A 17,287-nucleotide genomic window follows, 5' to 3' on the forward strand; every position below is an offset into this window, starting at 1 on the left:
CGTCTTCCGCCGCCTCTGCTGCTCCTTCTCTCGACGGTCTAATCCTATTAATCCCGACCCATTTAATTGTATTTACTGTTTCCATTTTAGATCTTGTATAGAATATGTACCTTGTTGTTTACCAGTTAAAGATTGTACCCGTCTAGATCCACTACTAGTCGATCCTATGCACAGATTATTTCTATCAGGAAGATCACAAGACTAACCAAACACTTAGGCTACATGAATGAATGCTATCAGTGCAGACAGCTTGTCTGATGTAGAGGACAAGCAAGCTGATAAACTATAACACCATGCATTCCAGACAGGAAACAGGGCTCTGACCTGTAGAATTAGAAAAAGGTTTAACAGAACTGTATTTTTTTTCTCCCCCTGCCACAGCAATGAGCACGGCAAATGCAGGCATCATTTTGCTTCTCAGGTACTACACCACAGGGACAAAGATAAAAAAAGGGTATGCACATGATTACACCTTTGCAAACCTCTGAAGTCACATCAATCTATAACTGTTCCCTCAGCACTGGAGATCATGATCAAGGATCAGTTCAATTCAAGCATCATTTCACCTTTTGCCGATTTGCAATGATTTTACACGTCATGCTCATGCTGATACACCCAAAAATCTCATTCTAACAGATTTCCCGAAGGCAAAGGGAGAAGAAAAAAAAATGTATGTTCATTAACATCCCTAAAAAATGAGAACCAAATGGGGGAAAAGGTTTTTTTTTTCTTCTGAGCTGTGTGGTTAATGTACAGATGTGGGCCGATCCTTGTTTCAACATGGCTGTCCACAGGCAAATGGTTACTTGCAAAATTGCCCAACTATCCTGCAAAACAGGCCAACCAGCAGAGAACACCGTATTAGGATTTTGGACTATTGAGGAGTTCTAGATTTTTGCAACAAATCACCAGCAAAAGAAGTTACCTTTATGTTAGTTTTTGTGCAATGTCAACCGTCTGACTGGAAGCTATGAAAGTCAGATGAAAAAAATAGGCAGGTTTACACCTGATCATCCAACCAATCTACATCCCCAGTTATTGTTCAAGGACCCAGCAACCTGTGTCATCAGCGCAGCTGTGTCAATACAAGGGAATACATGTAAAAAGCAAGCAGTTTTATCGAGAATCGACTAAGCCTACCTTGAGTTGAAAGAGAAAACAAGCTCCAGCCATATGCCTGTGTCAGCCAAATTAGTAGAACTTCATTTCTCCAGAGCTGTACGGATATGGCAAAAGCTCTTCCACCTCAATTCTAGAGCTGAAATAGCCCACGTTTCTTCTTCTGTGGCGGATACTTTCAACCTCAGCCATGAAAATACTGTACACTGGCCTGTGGTCAGAGAAGCGAGACTCTCCGCGAACATAGGACAATTGCATGAGGCCATTACCATACCACAAAATGCGATCACACCTTCAATAAGATTACAATAAAAGATACATCAGGGAATTCATTCGGAGTAACTCAATGGAGGATGCAATTCTTGTGGATAAAAGGCAGAAGAAATTACCAAGCAGGTGTTCTCCGCTTTTCTTTGGGACGCACACCAGAATAACGATCTGAGTTGAATGAGTATTTATATGTTGGAGGAAAATAAATCCTGCCTTCTTTCCATCCCTGGAAAACACGCCCACATCTTCGTTCTATCCGTAGCTGTTTTCAAACAAGGAATTTCAAACATGATCCTCAGTCACATTGACTAGAAAAAAGATGTACTGTAACAGAGCAGTAGGAAATTACCTGATCTTTCTCCAATAGTTGTTTCCAACTATGCATTTCAACAAGAGCTTTAGCTGAGCAGTACGAAAGAGCAATCCGATAATTCAAATCCCCAAGCCAAATGATACGACTGCAATTAGAAAAAGAAGGAATATCCAATTAATGCCACTTCTCTGATGCTACTACATCACTATCACTATGCATATAAGAAACATTGCCTCAGGGGAAAAAAAGAGCATCGATACGTACTCATGCTCAAGAATTGTTTCTGGTGACTTGACATCAGCAGCACCACGGACCTGTGGAAATCTAGTCTTCCTTAGAATTTCCATAACATCAGAATTCCTCCGAAGTTCATCTCCCTCCTTTTCACCGGAGGTCAAATGACAACAGACAAAACAAAAGGTTGTGTGGTGCAAAGACATGCTTATGGATATAGACCCCTGCAGCAAAATGAAAGCATGCTCAGTAGGCTATATTGTGGTAACAAAAGATAACCATCCACATACAAGGTGATCAATCTAAGAACAATGGACCGTTTTCTAGTAATCTAGCTACAAAATCCTAAATAAAATGCGTCGCAGGACAAAAATGAAAACCATGCAGAATGTACATTATTTACCTTATTTCCAAGATAACCCATTAGTCCCCTACCCACACAAGAAACTTTCAGGTTTCTCACATCATTTCTTATTTCGCTGCGTACCCAAATGGTGAGAAATATACCAACCATCTGCTTGCTGGCAACCAAACAGTACCTGGTATAAATAAACATTTCTGGAGTCATTTTCAGGAACACAGAAACAAAGTACCATAGCCATTACTAAGCTAAAATGATTATTTTTTTAAAAAAAAGTATACCAGAACACACATGTGCAAACTTTTATGGAACATGTCGAGAAAAAAATACCTAGATGTATTTGTCTGATAATCATTTTCTTCCATAGGTGCGCAGGCACCATAGCCATATGGGAAGGGTGAAAAATATGCTCCATTGCTTGTATCCTCCTCGATACAATGATCATCTGGTGACCCCATGAATGGGAAGTTCCCATCAAAATCACTTGGCCTCCCTCCCAAGCTAACTGGGTCACAGACACTGAACCTACGATCCAACCTTGGATGTGACAGCATATGGTTCCTTTCAACTCTTAAACTCCGGCTAAGGTTGAATGACCGACGATGCAAATAGGATAAACTGTCCTGCCTTCTCGATGATCCCTCAAAATCAGCATCTTGTTCTACAACTGGATCAGGGACAGGAGATGGTGTGCGGTAGCCACCATAACAGCATGAGCCAGGATTCTTGTTCAGTGTCCTCCTGACAAGCGATACCCATTTTTTCGCTGGGAGATTATCTTCAGTGCCAAGAACATTTCCAGCATTCAAAGGAACAATTTCTTGAAATCTGACAACAAGAAAAGGAAGTTAAAAAGGGAACAACTCAAGAGCATATGTGAAGTCAAATATCATTTAAATTTAAGGAAGCCCTTGGGCGCTACACACCCTAACACATAGATATCAGCTGGAGGTGAAGAATGGAGCCAGTCGTCAAGATTCAATCCCCTTGGTGGGGATTTACCGCCGACATTCCATGTGGAGGCAAAGATTCTACAAAAGCAGGGAAACAAAAGAGATTTCTTCGTCAGATTATTGCAGTAAAGTCAAACTGCGAGAACTACCAATAAGCAAATATGTTCCATGACAACAAACAACTCACTGATTTTCAAAACTAAAAATCTGGGATGCACACTACCATACTACTACTGGCACACAACAGTTCAGTCGGTCAGTGCTTTCCATTTGGTTTCTAATCTCACAAGGCAAAGAAGCAAATATAGTGGGAAAAAAAGAAACTCTACCTGTAATTCTGAACTTCTGTGAGGCATGCCACATCGACAACGTCGTTTTTTCCTCCTCGGGTTCGGTCCATACTACTCCGCTTCGACGACCGGTCTACAAGTCATTAAGGAACAACAGAACAAAGAATAATCAGATGAACTGGTAAAAAAAACACATAGACAAAGACTATTTGAACGACCAATGAAATCAGTTTATCGAAAAGAGGAGCTCTGGCAAAATAAAAGGAAGGTAGCTACAATCTTTGATGCCTGAAGACAGAGAAAGGGAGAGAAGCGTGGTCCAAATGCTTTAACTGACCAGTTCTGCTTTTCTTGGCCGCGCCTGCCTCCCTCTCTGAGCAGCTGGTCCTCCATTCAGTGCCATGCCCGTCCCTCCCTGAATCACCACTAAGCAAATTTAGCCCAAACAAACAAAATGCAGCAGATGCAAAGGAAAAAGCCATTTGCTTGAGTCCGTTTGAGCAGAGCTGCTGTCTCGGAAATGAAAGTGAAAACTTAAGACAGGTAAACACATCATGAGACGAGAAGGATACAAAAATTACAAGCAGCAACAGACAAACATCTGCATCACTTGGGGAAAAGGTGTCTGGTTGGGACATTCTAAGGACCAATACCAGGAACAAAGACTAAAGGTAGCCGTGTCGGATCGAGACATGTTTGATGATGGTAATGCATCTATCTATGAATGAAACCTAGGAACTAGACCGGAAAATCTGAGAATGCGAGAAACGTCAAACGCAGGGTAACGAAAATTCCATTCAGCAAACATTCCTAGGTAGCGTTACCTTGGGCGGCGTCGCAATCCGCATGGAATTCCTGCGCCTTACTCTTGATGTTGAACCACTTCCTCACGAGGGATTTCGACCAGGAGAGCTGCGCATATGAATGAATAAGCAAAAATCCCACAAAGCTCGATCAATAAAAAAAACACAGCAAACGGAACAACAAGACACATCGCAGACTGAACTGAAACCAAACAAATAGGAGTACCTTGCTCTTCTTGTTGCTCTCTTCTCTCATTGTCTCATAATAACTCCCAGAAACCACGAACCACAGCAATGGAAGAACCCCGCGCTCCTCCTACCCACCGTCCCTCCTCGACTCCTGACAAGGCAGGGCGCGTCGCTGGAGGAAGGAAACCTCAAATCCCGCAGAAATTTCGCCCCTCAGGGCAAGATTCTGACCCGGGAGCCGCGAATCCTGGACCGGATCGACTGCCGAGCAAAATGCTTCAGCTTGCCGCAACAAACCAGCCGCGCCGGGGATCAAGAATCCATCTTTCCTTGCGGTGAAAAACCCCCCACCAAATCTTCCTCCTCTCGCCCTCTCCTCGTAACGGAGAGGAACGAATGCCCCGCCTCGGCGCCTCTGCGGCAGCACAGCCTAGCACGGCCGTAGCGGTATGGCAAGGCACAGCACCGCTGTGCAGTCTGCACTTTGCTCCTGAAATCCTGAACGCCCTCTCCTCCTCCCTCCTCCTCCGTAGGCCTCCGTCTCGCTCTAGGGGTTAAGGCTAGCGGTACAGCCAGACGCCGGAGCAGGTTTTGTACAGGACTAGGAGTAGGCGTAGAGCTCAGCAGTGCGGCGTATGGTGGTGCGTGCAAGTGCAATGCGAAAGCGAGATGCAATGCCCACCCCTGATCTGCTGCCCTCTCTTTCTCTCTCTCTCTGGTTCCCCGTTCCCCTGCCTCTTTTATCCCCCAACCTGCGTGCCCATCTCTCTGTCTCCGTGCTTTGGGTTTTCTAATCTAATCACGCCCCGCTCTCGGCCTGCTCGCTCAAATCCAAGCCGCTGCTGCTTAAGCTTAATAATGGGCAGTAATGGCACGAGCTGGGGAGGGTGGGTCTTCGGAGCAAGGAAAGGTGCGTGAACCGTGAAGCAGCAGCCACAGCCAGCGAACAAAAATGGCAACGCCGAGAATGAAAAAATGGCAAGTGTCAATTACATGCCACATTTTTAGGCGATGGATTCCTTTTCGAACTGGAAATGCAGCTTTTGTATAAGGTATGACGAGTATGAGTATGAGTATGATGGTCCTTGTTTTAAATTCTCTGTCTCCCTTGATCCTACTATCATCAAGTATAATGTCACCTCCAAATACCATAGCCGGCATCAGAAATACCTTTGCAAGTCCAGAAATTTGGAAAGCGAAACTGATAGAAACAATATTAATGGAGCTTAGTAAGAAACAGTTGGCCACGGAAGCGAAACGGAACCGGAGACCAGTAACCGTAGAAACTGGCCGGCCGGCCGGCCATGGCTGGGACTGGGAGGATGGCGCCAGCGGAAGGAACAAGCTCGCTGGGAAGCGGGCCCCACGTGCAGGTGAGACCGGTTGTTGGGCCTTTCCTCCCCGGGCCCGCTCTCAGCCAACTGTCAGTTTGCCGCGTTTCCTCTCCTGCTTGCGGTGGGCTCGCGTCGAGCCCGCGCTTCTTCTATCCGTTTTTACCCCGGCCCCACTTGCAGCCCTCCCAGTGTCACGGTCACGCCACTGCCTGTGGGGCCCGAGTATAGGTGGACCTACGTGTCATCGGTCAGCTTTACGCCGGACGTCACTCTTCGTTCTTCAGTCTTCACTCTTGTCGTAGGGTGTGCGGTAGCTGAAGCAATTGAAGGACGAGGTCATGAATTTTGTTCTTTTCCGATTTTTTTTTATCATACGTAGTGTACAGGAATAAGTGTAAGTTGAATAGGTAACAAGTTAAAAAAACAGAAACAAACTAGCTAAGGTCATCTTTGACGAAGCTTTGAAACGGTTTTAGTTTCAGAATTTTCTGTTGCACTACTCGCAGCGCAGCTGCAGCTTAGCTGTACAAAGTGTACAACACAGTCGCGCGCGGTTGAAGCTAACTTCTACTAGTTCATTTCAGGCGGAAAAAAGGAAAAAAAAACATGTGAACAGTCCCACAAATTGTATCAGACGACTATCAGTATGGCGAAACTCATTCGGTTTAAACTTTAAAGCCCCGAGAAAAGAGGACCTAAAAAAAACAGATGAGTAGCAGTGTAGATCAATAGAGATCGATGCCTTTCTACAGTACGTAATGCTCTCTTCTTTTTGCCACAGTAGAGCCATGTACGTAGACGCTGGATCTGGTTTACCTACCTATAGTTGGCTACTTCGTCGCTAGGGGCAATAATAACTGGTTTTAATTAAGAGTCCCAGGCCAAATAAACGTGGCGACTGGCGAGAATGAAATCGATTGCCTTGGATGCTCGACGATCCTGTGGTGCTGGGAGATACTAGATTAATTCGAGTCCGACGCGTCGTGTCGTCGACCACGACGTGACGACATTGCTGCATGCACGGTTACACGAAAACTTAGAAAGATGCAGCAGCGCGCGCGACCAGCACGCACTTTCTTCTGTGCTCAGCGCAGAGTCCCATTCCCGTGCAAAAACTAGCCCGGCCGCCCGGCCGAGACCGAGACGACGACGAACGAGGCAAGGGACGGACCGGCGGCCAGCCACACGACGCGCGCCTCTTTCCCCGTCGGGCAACGGGCGTCGTCGTCGTCGTTGGCTCGTCGTCGCTGCTTTGCACGCAACGCATGCATGCGACTCGAATGCGATAGCTCACCAGGGTCCAGGGGGCTGTGGCCTGTGGGTGTGCGTGAGACCGATGCCATGCCATGCCATGCACCCGATGCACGGCTCCGTCCTCGTGCTTTTCTCCCGTGGATCGAGAGAGGTCCGCTTCGTCTTTTCACGCTTGTCTTGACGCACGCACGTACGGGCGCGAGCCAGCAGCCACGCATGCGTGTGCGTGCGTGCGTGCCTGTACTCCTACCCCCCCTACATGTTGATGTGTGTGCAACTGCTCCCTTCCGACCCCAGCGATCCCAGCACTCTCTCTCTCCCTCTCCTGTCCATGGGGTCCCCATGCATCCGGCACTGCCTAGGTAGCTACTGGTAGCCTGCTAGGCATGCATGGGAGAAAAATCAGCCATGGCGTGGATTAATTACTACTAGTAGTATATACTACAATTTTTTTATTTTGTTTCTAGTGGACTTTTTTTTAAAAAAAAACGGGGGACGGGTCGGATCGGAGCTAGCGTCAGTTTCTGTCTTCTTCGCGCTGGCGCTTTGCAGTGGCCACTGTAGCTTCCACGCACACGCACGGCGCACCGTCTACTTCTCGATCACCATTCACCTCCGGCGTCGGTCCACTAATCTCGCGATCACAGCCGATCTTAATGATTTTAAATTTGTGCTCTTTATTAGGGTGCTTAATTGGGCGGAGTTAGAGTAAATCCGAAAGGATACACCTTGCTTTGTGGGTGCAAGAGAGGGTGCAATATGATAAAAATTTGATTTTTTCTATTATCTTTTCGATTTTGCATGGGTCTGGCCACACACACAATAGTCAATATAGATCCGCCCGTGGTGCTTACCATTAGAGCATCTCCAACGGTTTGACAATCTAGTTTGCCATTTCTGTTATTTGCCAAAAAGGAAAAATCACTCCTCCAATGGTTTTGTAAACGGGTTTGGTATTTTAGTAAACTTGGCATTTGAGAGGCTCCCCTTGGCATATTTGCGAGTTGGGTTGTGGTTTGGCAAACACGTCCGCCCGGTATTCCTGCGTCCATCCCGCGCGCGAGCAGGTCTCTTAGTTGCGGTTTCCTTCGTCGCTGGAAGTCCTCGTGCCAAATAGTTCCCACGCCGGCAAATCTCCTCGTGTGCTGCTGTTGTCTGCCTATTGCTTGCCGTACTGCTGCAGAGAAACGTGGTGGGAGAAGATGGGACAGATGAGACAGAGAACAGAGAAATCTGGTGCATCAAGGATATGCATCACGAAGAAGAGGGCACAACCGGCGGCGACGTACACATACCTGCGAGCGACGACACCTCCATACATGCGAATGAGAATGGGCGCGAACCAACTCGCGCCCGCGACAGAAAGAAGCGCGAAAGGAGTTGGTCGGGTTCACTTTGGCTAATTGCCAAGTCAAAAATGCCTAACCCTTGGAGATGACTATATTTTTTCTTTTGCATTTATATTTGGGAGTTGGCAAACAACAACAAATGCCAAACCAAAATTACCAAACCATTGGAGATGCTCTTAGGGTACGTACTTTAGATGTTACACATTTATTTCAAAAAACATGTCATTAATAAACTATTAGCTTTTTGTGGAAAGGTGGGTTTTATGAGCCAAAGCTATGTGAGAAGATGATTCAAACAATTTAAGTAACTACGCGAATCCAAGACTAAGGTTTTGACAACACCATGTTTTTTTAAACAAACAAAAATAAAAGTTTTACCAAACACACCATTTTGGAAAACCAAAATATTTTGCAATACGTATTATTTGTCTAACTCTTCACAAAAAAACATGTGGCTTTAATTTACAAACCAAAGTGTGCCAAACATATGGTTTACAGAAAAAATATAGATCTTGAATGGAGTTTTCCAAAACTCCAAAAATACTAGGTGTTTGACAATATAATATTTTTTTTTAAAAAAAACTTTTGCCTCTAATTAACACCGAACAATTTTGAGAAAATAAAGTATTTCATAAAATAATAATGGTATTTGTCTGATACTTCAAAAAAGGCCTCCTATCCAAACTAGTAACTATAGTACAGTTAATAATCTATGTAATTTTGGACTTCCACGGATCTGCGCTAACAAGCTATATATATATGATATATCGATCCATCCATAAAAAGTAGACGTCTCAACTTGTCCTCTCATTTCAATATGCTCAGATATTCGTGCTCAGGCTAGCCGCGCGCGTGCAGTGCTAGTCTTCTCCGATCCAATAATTTTTATTTTCCATTTTCGCGTGCAACAACTTGGACACACATTCCTTCAAAGGAGAAGAAGGGCACGTAGGCATCGAGATCGGGGACACTGTGTTTGTTAAACTCCCTCCATTATTCTAAATTATATGTCATTCTAATAATCTTTGAGAGTCAAAATATTTTAAGTTTGACCAAAATTATAAAAAAAATTACAAATACTTATGACATTAAATATATGTAATATGAAAATATAATTAATATAGAACCTAATGATACTTAGTTGTTATTATAAATGTTACTATCTTATGATATAAATTTAGTCAAACTTTAGATTGTTTGACTATCCAAAATTGTTGGAATGACTTATAATTTGGGATAAAGAGAGAGAGTAATAATTAACCACAACAGCGTAACTAGCTATACATAGAGAGGTGTAATCCAATTATTATATACTTACTGACAGTATATTGTATATATATACTCCTAGACATTATATATATATAGAAGGAATTACATATATACACGTATAATAAACAGAGTAGTAACACATGCTGCGTGCATGCACGGACACATGAGTGCTCGGAGGCGTCCTACTAGACGGTGGCCGGAGGGATGTCCCCGCGACACAGCCACGGTCGTCGAGACACTCCTGCCTCGGCCACGCGCGGCATGCATGGCCGCTGCCTCTCCCCGGCCCCGTGGGCTCCGGCCGGCCGGCGGATAATAATCTTGTGTGGGCCGGGGGGGGGGGGGGGGGGGGGGGTTAATTAGATTGCTTCTTTGTTAATAACCCTATCTGCCTGCTTCCCAAAGCGACTAGCTAGCGGTAGTTGTTTAGCTACTCTAACCCATGCATGCTATGCACACTCGCCTAGCTAAGCTAAGCTAGCCTCACGATGATCATCCACTAGCTGTAGTCGTAGAGGGATCTTAATTGCTTTGAGGCGCTTTGGAGCTAGCATCGGAGCAGTAAGATAATGTGCCATGCCATGGGCGAGGCGAGGCGACCGATGGTTCTCGTCAACTACTCAACTCAACTCAACTGACCCGAAGCTTGCTGCTGTTTTTTTCTCCTCTCTCTGCTGCAGATGGGAGGGAGGAGCTAGCTAACGACGACGCCCATTGGTCCATGACTCCATGTGGCATCGGCATCGGCAGTCGTGCAAGAGAGCCGGCCAAGAAGACCAAGCTAGCTCTCTCTGAACTCTGAAGAATACTGTGCTACACTTCTGTTTTTTTCCCAGTATAATTAGGCCCTGTTTAGATTCGAGATGAAAAGTTTTTGGATGTCACATCGAATGTGTCGGAAGGATGTCGGGAGAGGTTTTTAGAAACTAATAAAAAAACAAATTACATAGCTCGTCAGGAAACTGCAAGACAAATCTATTAAGCATAATTAATCTATTATTAGCACATGTGGGTTACTGTAGCACTTAAGGCTAATCATGGAGTAACTAGGCTTAAAAAAGATTCGTCTCGTGATTTTCAACCAAACTGTATAATTAGTTTATTTTTTTATGTATATTTAATATTCCATGCATGTGTTCGAAGATTCGATGGGACGGACGAAAAAATTTTGTGTGGGAAACTAAACAGGGCCTTAATAAGATTTATAATAATACCAACATAGAACGCCATGGATCGAGATGTATAAAAATACCAACATAACATAGAACTCTACTATAGTACTACGTACAGTAGAATTGTAGTATTCTCATGCCAAAATGTTCATGAAGGGGAACTATAATGTCTTGTTTAGTTCACGAAAATTTTTAGATTCGGCTATTGTAGCATTTTCGTTTGTAAGGGGAACTAATTAGGTTTAAAAGATTCGTCTTATAAATTACAGACAAACTATGTAATTAATTATTTTTTAATATATATTTATGTCAAAGATTCGATGTGACAGAAAATCTTGAAAATTTTTGCGAACTAAATAAGGCCTAATGTTCTTAATTAACAAGCCTCTTTTTACGTGTGCAGAGCACTAGCTTCCACATGATCTGCTCAGAAAAAAAAAGCTGGAGCTGGAAGCTGATGCTGGGTGATTATCCTGCTAACGAAGCAGTGAGCAGTGGCACGTCCCAATCATCATCACGGCTTTTGGGAAAGGCAGCAGCAGGCCGGGGGGTCCTTGATTCGCTAGCTTTCTCTTGACAGCGCCACTGCCCACTGGCCGGCCGGCCAGCCTCGCGGACCGTGCATTTGCACCGTCCTGGCCCGGCCCGATCCAGCACGACCGCCCCATCCCATCCCATCCCATTCCCATCCCATGCATGCTCAGGCACATCTGATCTGGAGAAAGGCACAGGAAGGTTCACCCACCTGGCCTGGATTATTTCTCGTGACAGGACAAGGACATCCCCCCGCAAGTCACTCTCTGACTGACAAGTGTATACAGTAAGCCTGAAGCGACTACTGGATCTGTGTTAATTAAGGCTTATACGATGGCAGATAATAATCAGAATCAGCCACTAGAGCATGGTGTTTATATCCATCGTCGGCGTGGTGCTGATATGCAGGAACGAAGATGATGCTTAATTTGTTCCTCATCTATCATGCATCTCGAAATTTTTTTTAAAAAATGTTATGCATAAAGAGATAAATATACATAGCAGATCATAAAAAAAAATGTTCAGACATGCGAAAGTGCTTGATCACATCCGAAATGCTCCAGCATATGACAAGTCATTGATCGTGATCATAGATTTCAGTGGCAAATCCATGTTGTTACTTCTCTTTCCCCTCTTCTTTTCTCTCTTTCTCTTCATCCTCTTCTATTGTGTTTCTTCTTCTTCTTCTTCTTCTTCTTCTTCTTCTTCCATGCATATTTATATAGGAAATGTGGCGGTGCTATATGTGTGTGGTGGGTTGACGGGGCTCCATTTTTTGCGCTGCCCTAGGGACCTCATGGATCCACCATTGAATGAAATACTTCCGTTCCTCCTTCCCTCACTGCATGAAAACACACAAAGATGAATGTGACGAATGACCTGTTACTTTGGGTGGGACGACCTAACAATGGCCAGTCACTAATAATGAACAACTCTGGAGAAAACCCCCCATTTATATCAGACTCATAAGTAACTATTGTTCGCAAAGAAACCATCGATCACTTGTATCAGGTTCATAAGTGATAAGTCTTTCTAGGTAATTTATAAGTGATGGGTCTTAGTGTGGCCTGACATTTTTTTTGCTAACTCAAAGGTACATGACCATCTTGGTCTCAGACCATTAATTTTTGCCGAGCACTTCTTATTACAGGGAATGAGGGCGGGCAATATCTAGTCAAAACCTTGTAGCTATGATTTCAGACTTAGTACATGGCATTTTTTAGTTGAACCTAGCGTGATTTGGATCCTTTTCCTTGCAGCAATATGCTCTTTTGCAATTTTATGATTTTTAAGCTTTTTTTCTCAAGAATTTCAGTCTATCCTAGTTGATTGCATACATTGGACCAAATTTATCTGGTGTTAGGACATGCTAGAACTCATCTACTCCATCTAGTTCGAATTGTTAGTCGTTCTATTTATAATTAATATTATAAATATTAATATTCTTTTATACTCCTATGTAATTAGTCAAAGTTAAAAAATGTTGACTTCTCATTGAAAGTGAGAATGACTTCTATTTTAGGACTGAGGGAGCAAGTTGCTTGCTTGATCCCAGATTGGATCGGAGTGTTAATTAATTAATGGTGAATTTTGGGTGCAAAGGATCACGTCTAGTGGAATTCCGTAACCATTTCTTGATCCATGCTCTAGACGAGCATCGCGAGTATTTAGCGATGGCAGGGATTCACAAGCACCAGGTCGTCGGTGGACAGCTGGACGGACGCATGCAGGAACACTCTGGCGGACTACCGGAGTGGCACCTCGTCGTTGGTACACGGTGCTGACGCGAACGTCGCGGGCTTAATTTGCTCGTCCTGCAGACGGCGGCCACGGCGGTGCGCCGATCTAAGCAATCCCAGGTCGCGACCAGCCGGCGGCGTTATCGGATGGAAGAGAGGAGACATCCCCGCGATCCCTTGAAGTGAAGCATCGCGGGGCAGGAGAGCTTCTCGATGGCCATCAACCAGCTTGGGGCTAGAGATCATTAGGGTGGTTCATGATGTGGTTCGACGCGCGTTGGTTGCATTATTGTTCCGATGGATCGGGTTCCTTCTTTCTGACGTGGCGTGGAGTAGGTCATCCACGTGGCAGGTACGGGCCCGCCCGCGGCCCCAGGTGCACCGCGCCGTACGACAGGGGCCGCCGCGAGCTACCCTGCCGAGCCCGATGGCGCGCTTCGCCTGCATGCTCCGCCGGCCGGCAGTTCCTGCCGCTAGGTCGCGGCGTGGACAAGATCGTGGGTGTGGACAGGCACCGGCACACCGTCATCTTCGACACGCGCACGGCCGCCGTGCGCGCCGGGCCCGACGTGCGGCACGTCAAGTGGCACTACCACGGGTCCACGTGGGCCGAGGCCGGCGGCAGGCTCTTCCACCTCGGCCGCGGCCCCGGGTACGAGGTGCAGGAGTGCCTCGACTTCGAGGCCCTGACCTACGACCACCACCGCGAGGACTGGTTCTGGAGCCTCCTACCCTCGCCGCCGTTCGAGAGGTACACGAATGTGCCCATAGAGTCGTTCGCGGATGCCGGTGCCGGCGAAGCAGGCGCGGGGGACGCCTCGGCAATCAGGATCTCGGCGTGGAACAGCACGTACGCGTTCGACGCGGCGCGCGCGTCGTGGCGCAAGGAAGGCGACTGATGGGCGCTGCCCTTTAGTGGACGCGCGCAGTACGTCGACGACTACGGCATGTGATTCGGCTTCACCGATGTACGAGCGTCGGACCTGTGCGCGGCCGACCTGAACGCCGCCGGCAAACCGGCCGGCGTGCCGTCACGTCTGGGCCAACGTCGACGGCGCCCACGGAGGAAACCACGCCGAGTTCTCCTACCTCTCGTACCTGGGCAGCGGCAGGTTCTGCGTGACCAGGTTTTTGGAGACGTACAACGACAAGCGCTTCATCATGAAGGCCGTCGTGACGGCGGTGGAGGCCACGCACGCTGCCGCCGCCTCTGCCACCGGGGAGATACATATGGTCAGCCGAGCGTCCGTGTGCTACCACGTCCCCAAGTGCAATTTCCCTTGTCATTGGGCGCCTTGTTGGGCGTATTGATGTGTGCACGCCTAGCTTGTTTGGAAAGTCGTGTGCACATTGTAAGAAAGCAATTTGCGAAGAATGACCACAACTTGTATTACAATCGTTGGGCTACTTGTACAAGAGTGAGAGCTCAGGCCAGCCACTCAAGAATACATGCAAATCCGGCCTACAAAGGAGGAACATGTAGATCCTACAAATGAGGGACTGACCATTACAAGAATGAAAGGTACAGAGCTACTATAGCTATCCTGTACATGTTTGCTTACATCCCCCGCAGTTTGAGCATCGGTTGTGCAAATACACAAGCTGAACTTGAACTCTGTAAATAGCGGCGTTGGCAATCTCTTGGTCATGATGTCAGCTAGCTGATGCCGAGTTGGAATCTGCACAACTCTGAATTAGCCAAGTGAGACAGGTGTTGGAGCACGTCCCCGGGGTGACCTAGTTAGCTGTGCCAGAGGTCAGCAGCTGTTGAAGAAAGGAGGGCCTGTGCTGATTCCGAAGATGACGTGCGCAGAGCAGTGCACAAGGAGTAGAGCTCTCCACAGGAGTCACATTGGAGGATAGTGAAAGTCCTAGTTTGGTTTTGGATAATTGATGGAACCACAGTACTAACCTTTATACCAAGTGTGTAGACTTAATGAGGTTGGTACATGCCAAGTGATGGAGCAAGAGATGATCATGGTGATGATGATGATGACCACAAGATGATCAAGTGCTCAACTTGGAAAAGAAGAAAGAGAAAAACAAAACTATATGGAGATCAAGGCAAAGGTATTGCTTAGAGTTTTGGTTTTGGTGATCAAGACACCATAGAGGGTGTGATCACATTTAGGATAGATAGCCGTACTATAAAGAGAGGAATTCTTTGGCTAAGCGGTTATCAAGTGACACTAGGTGTCATGGTTCATGTGCATGCATTTAGAACCTAATGAGCTAACTTAACCTCTTCGAAGAAAATGATTGTGAAAATACTAACACACGTGCACATGTTGGTTTACACACTGTGGTGTTGGCACACTTTGAGAAGGTGGAATTTTAAGGGCAGAGAGAGGATGGGTTCCTCTCGGATTCGGCGCTTTTGAGAAAATAAAGTGCATATTTTCTATTGCACCGGTGAGAACTTTGGAGAAGTCGCGGGAGTGTTTCTTGCTGAGAAACACTCACCGGACGCTGGCCGTTGAGGCACCGGACGCAGAGGTTGTGCGTCCGGTGTGCTGTGGTGCTAGGGTTAAGCACCAGACGGTGAGCACCGGACGCAGGGTAGCTCCTGTTCGTGCGTCCGGTGCTATCTGACTTCTGCGAGTAAAGCTGTCTAGAAGCACCGGACGCTAAGGGAGCGTCCGGTGGTGTGCGTCCGGTGACCTGCGCGTTTTGCAGACATCTCTGCGTTCAAGACCGGTGTGCACCGGACGCGTCCGGTGGCAACTTGCTCAGCGTCCGGTGCTCTGCAGGTTACCATTAGACTCTGACACGTGGCTGACTTTGGAGCACCGGACGCAGATGTTGAGCGTCCGGTGCCCCTTTAAGAGCGTCCGGTGACCCCGAGTTCGACCCAGTGAGAGAGCCAACGGCTTTATTTGTTTGAGGGGCTTATAAATACGTGTTGGCCGGCTTAGGGCACTGACTCTTGGCATTCTAACATACTTGACATCCTTGTGAGCCTAAGCAAACACCTCCCACTCATCTCCTTCATAGATTATTCATCTTTGTGAGATTGGTGTGATTCCAAGTGCATTTGCTTGAGTGATTACATCTAGTGGCACTTGGGGATCGTTCTAGCTGCGGTTTTCTTGTTACTCTTGGTGGTTGCCGCCACCTAGACGGATTGGAGCAGCGGAGAAGCATTGGCACGAGTTGGTGATTGTTCGTGGCCATCTCCTGGTGATTGTGAGGGGTCTTGTACCTTCCCCGGCGGAGAGCCGAAAGGTAACTTTAGTAAAGTGCTCGTGTCATTGAGTTACCTCACTTGTGGGTGGGTTCTTGTGGTGTCCTAGTGAGGCCGAGGTTCGTGCTACACCTCTTAGTCAAGTGTTGGTCGACACAACGGGGACGTAGCGTGCCGGCAAGCACGTGAACCTCGGGAGAAAAATTGGTGTCTCAATTGTGTTTGATTGGCATTCTTCCGGTGCTTGATTGTTTATATCGGTGATTGGTTCATCCCTTACACGGCGGTATAAATATATCATCCTATCTTTACTTACCGCAAACTAGTGTAATTAGTTTAGTTGCTCACTTTGCCTTGTGTAGTTTAGTTCACTAGTGTTACTTGTAGAGACTTAAGTCTTGTGTGCATAGTAATCATAGCTACTAGAATTGTTGGGTAGGTGGCTTGCAAACACCCACTTAGAGCTAGAGCTTACTAACCTCTTGCTCTAGTGAGTTTGTGGATTTTTTTTAAATAGGCTATTCACCCCCCTCTAGCCATATTAGGACCTTTCAGATAGACATCCTGGTTCGTAGATCCTTGATGGTGAATCCACGAGGATCAAATTCAACATACACAGAATTGTCACGGGCTAGTGCACGAACAGAGATAAGTTTCTTCACCAATTGAGAAACAATCAAAATACTATTAAGACGCAGGGAAGAAGAAGTGGTGGGAATAATAGAGTTGCCAGTGCAGGATGTCGTCAAATGGCTACCGTTGACAACAACAATATGACGAGGAATAATAGATGATGTGCAAGATGACAGAGGCCTAGTTTATCCAAAAAACTAAAAACTTTTTAAGATTCCCAGCCATATTGAATCTTGCAGCAAATGCATGGAGCATTAAATATAGACGAAAACAAAAACTAATTACAC

At 46.2% G+C, this 17,287-nt stretch overlaps 1 protein-coding gene across 1 annotated transcript; it reads right to left on the reverse strand.

Moving 5' to 3' along the window:
- On the reverse strand, positions 359 to 5,315 carry LOC8081271 (type I inositol polyphosphate 5-phosphatase 4). The gene is made up of 13 exons (XM_002466266.2): positions 4,570 to 5,315; positions 4,365 to 4,452; positions 3,878 to 3,955; positions 3,580 to 3,673; positions 3,224 to 3,328; positions 2,628 to 3,125; positions 2,340 to 2,475; positions 1,967 to 2,160; positions 1,739 to 1,847; positions 1,509 to 1,651; positions 1,141 to 1,411; positions 926 to 1,058; positions 359 to 827 (listed from the first exon to the last, which is right to left on the reverse strand). The coding sequence occupies exons 1-11, from the start codon at positions 4,597 to 4,599 to the stop codon at positions 1,192 to 1,194; spliced, it is 1,695 nt and encodes a 564-aa protein (XP_002466311.1). The 5' UTR covers positions 4,600 to 5,315; the 3' UTR covers positions 359 to 827; positions 926 to 1,058; positions 1,141 to 1,191.

The sequence above is a fragment of the Sorghum bicolor genome, chromosome 1, assembly GCF_000003195.3.
Source record: "Sorghum bicolor cultivar BTx623 chromosome 1, Sorghum_bicolor_NCBIv3, whole genome shotgun sequence".
Taxonomy (NCBI): Eukaryota; Viridiplantae; Streptophyta; class Magnoliopsida; order Poales; family Poaceae; genus Sorghum; species Sorghum bicolor.

Excerpts from the sequence above, each read along its gene's own strand:
- LOC8081271 (XM_002466266.2), bottom strand. The coding sequence starts at position 4,599 with ATGAGAGAAGAGAGCAACAAGAAGAGCAAG. Across the intron at positions 3,674-3,877 it reads GGCCAAGAAAAGCAGAACTG|ACCGGTCGTCGAAGCGGAGT; the intron begins GTCAGTTAAAGC and ends AATGACTTGTAG. Across the intron at positions 3,126-3,223 it reads GCTGATATCTATGTGTTAGG|ATTTCAAGAAATTGTTCCTT; the intron begins GTGTGTAGCGCC and ends TCTTGTTGTCAG.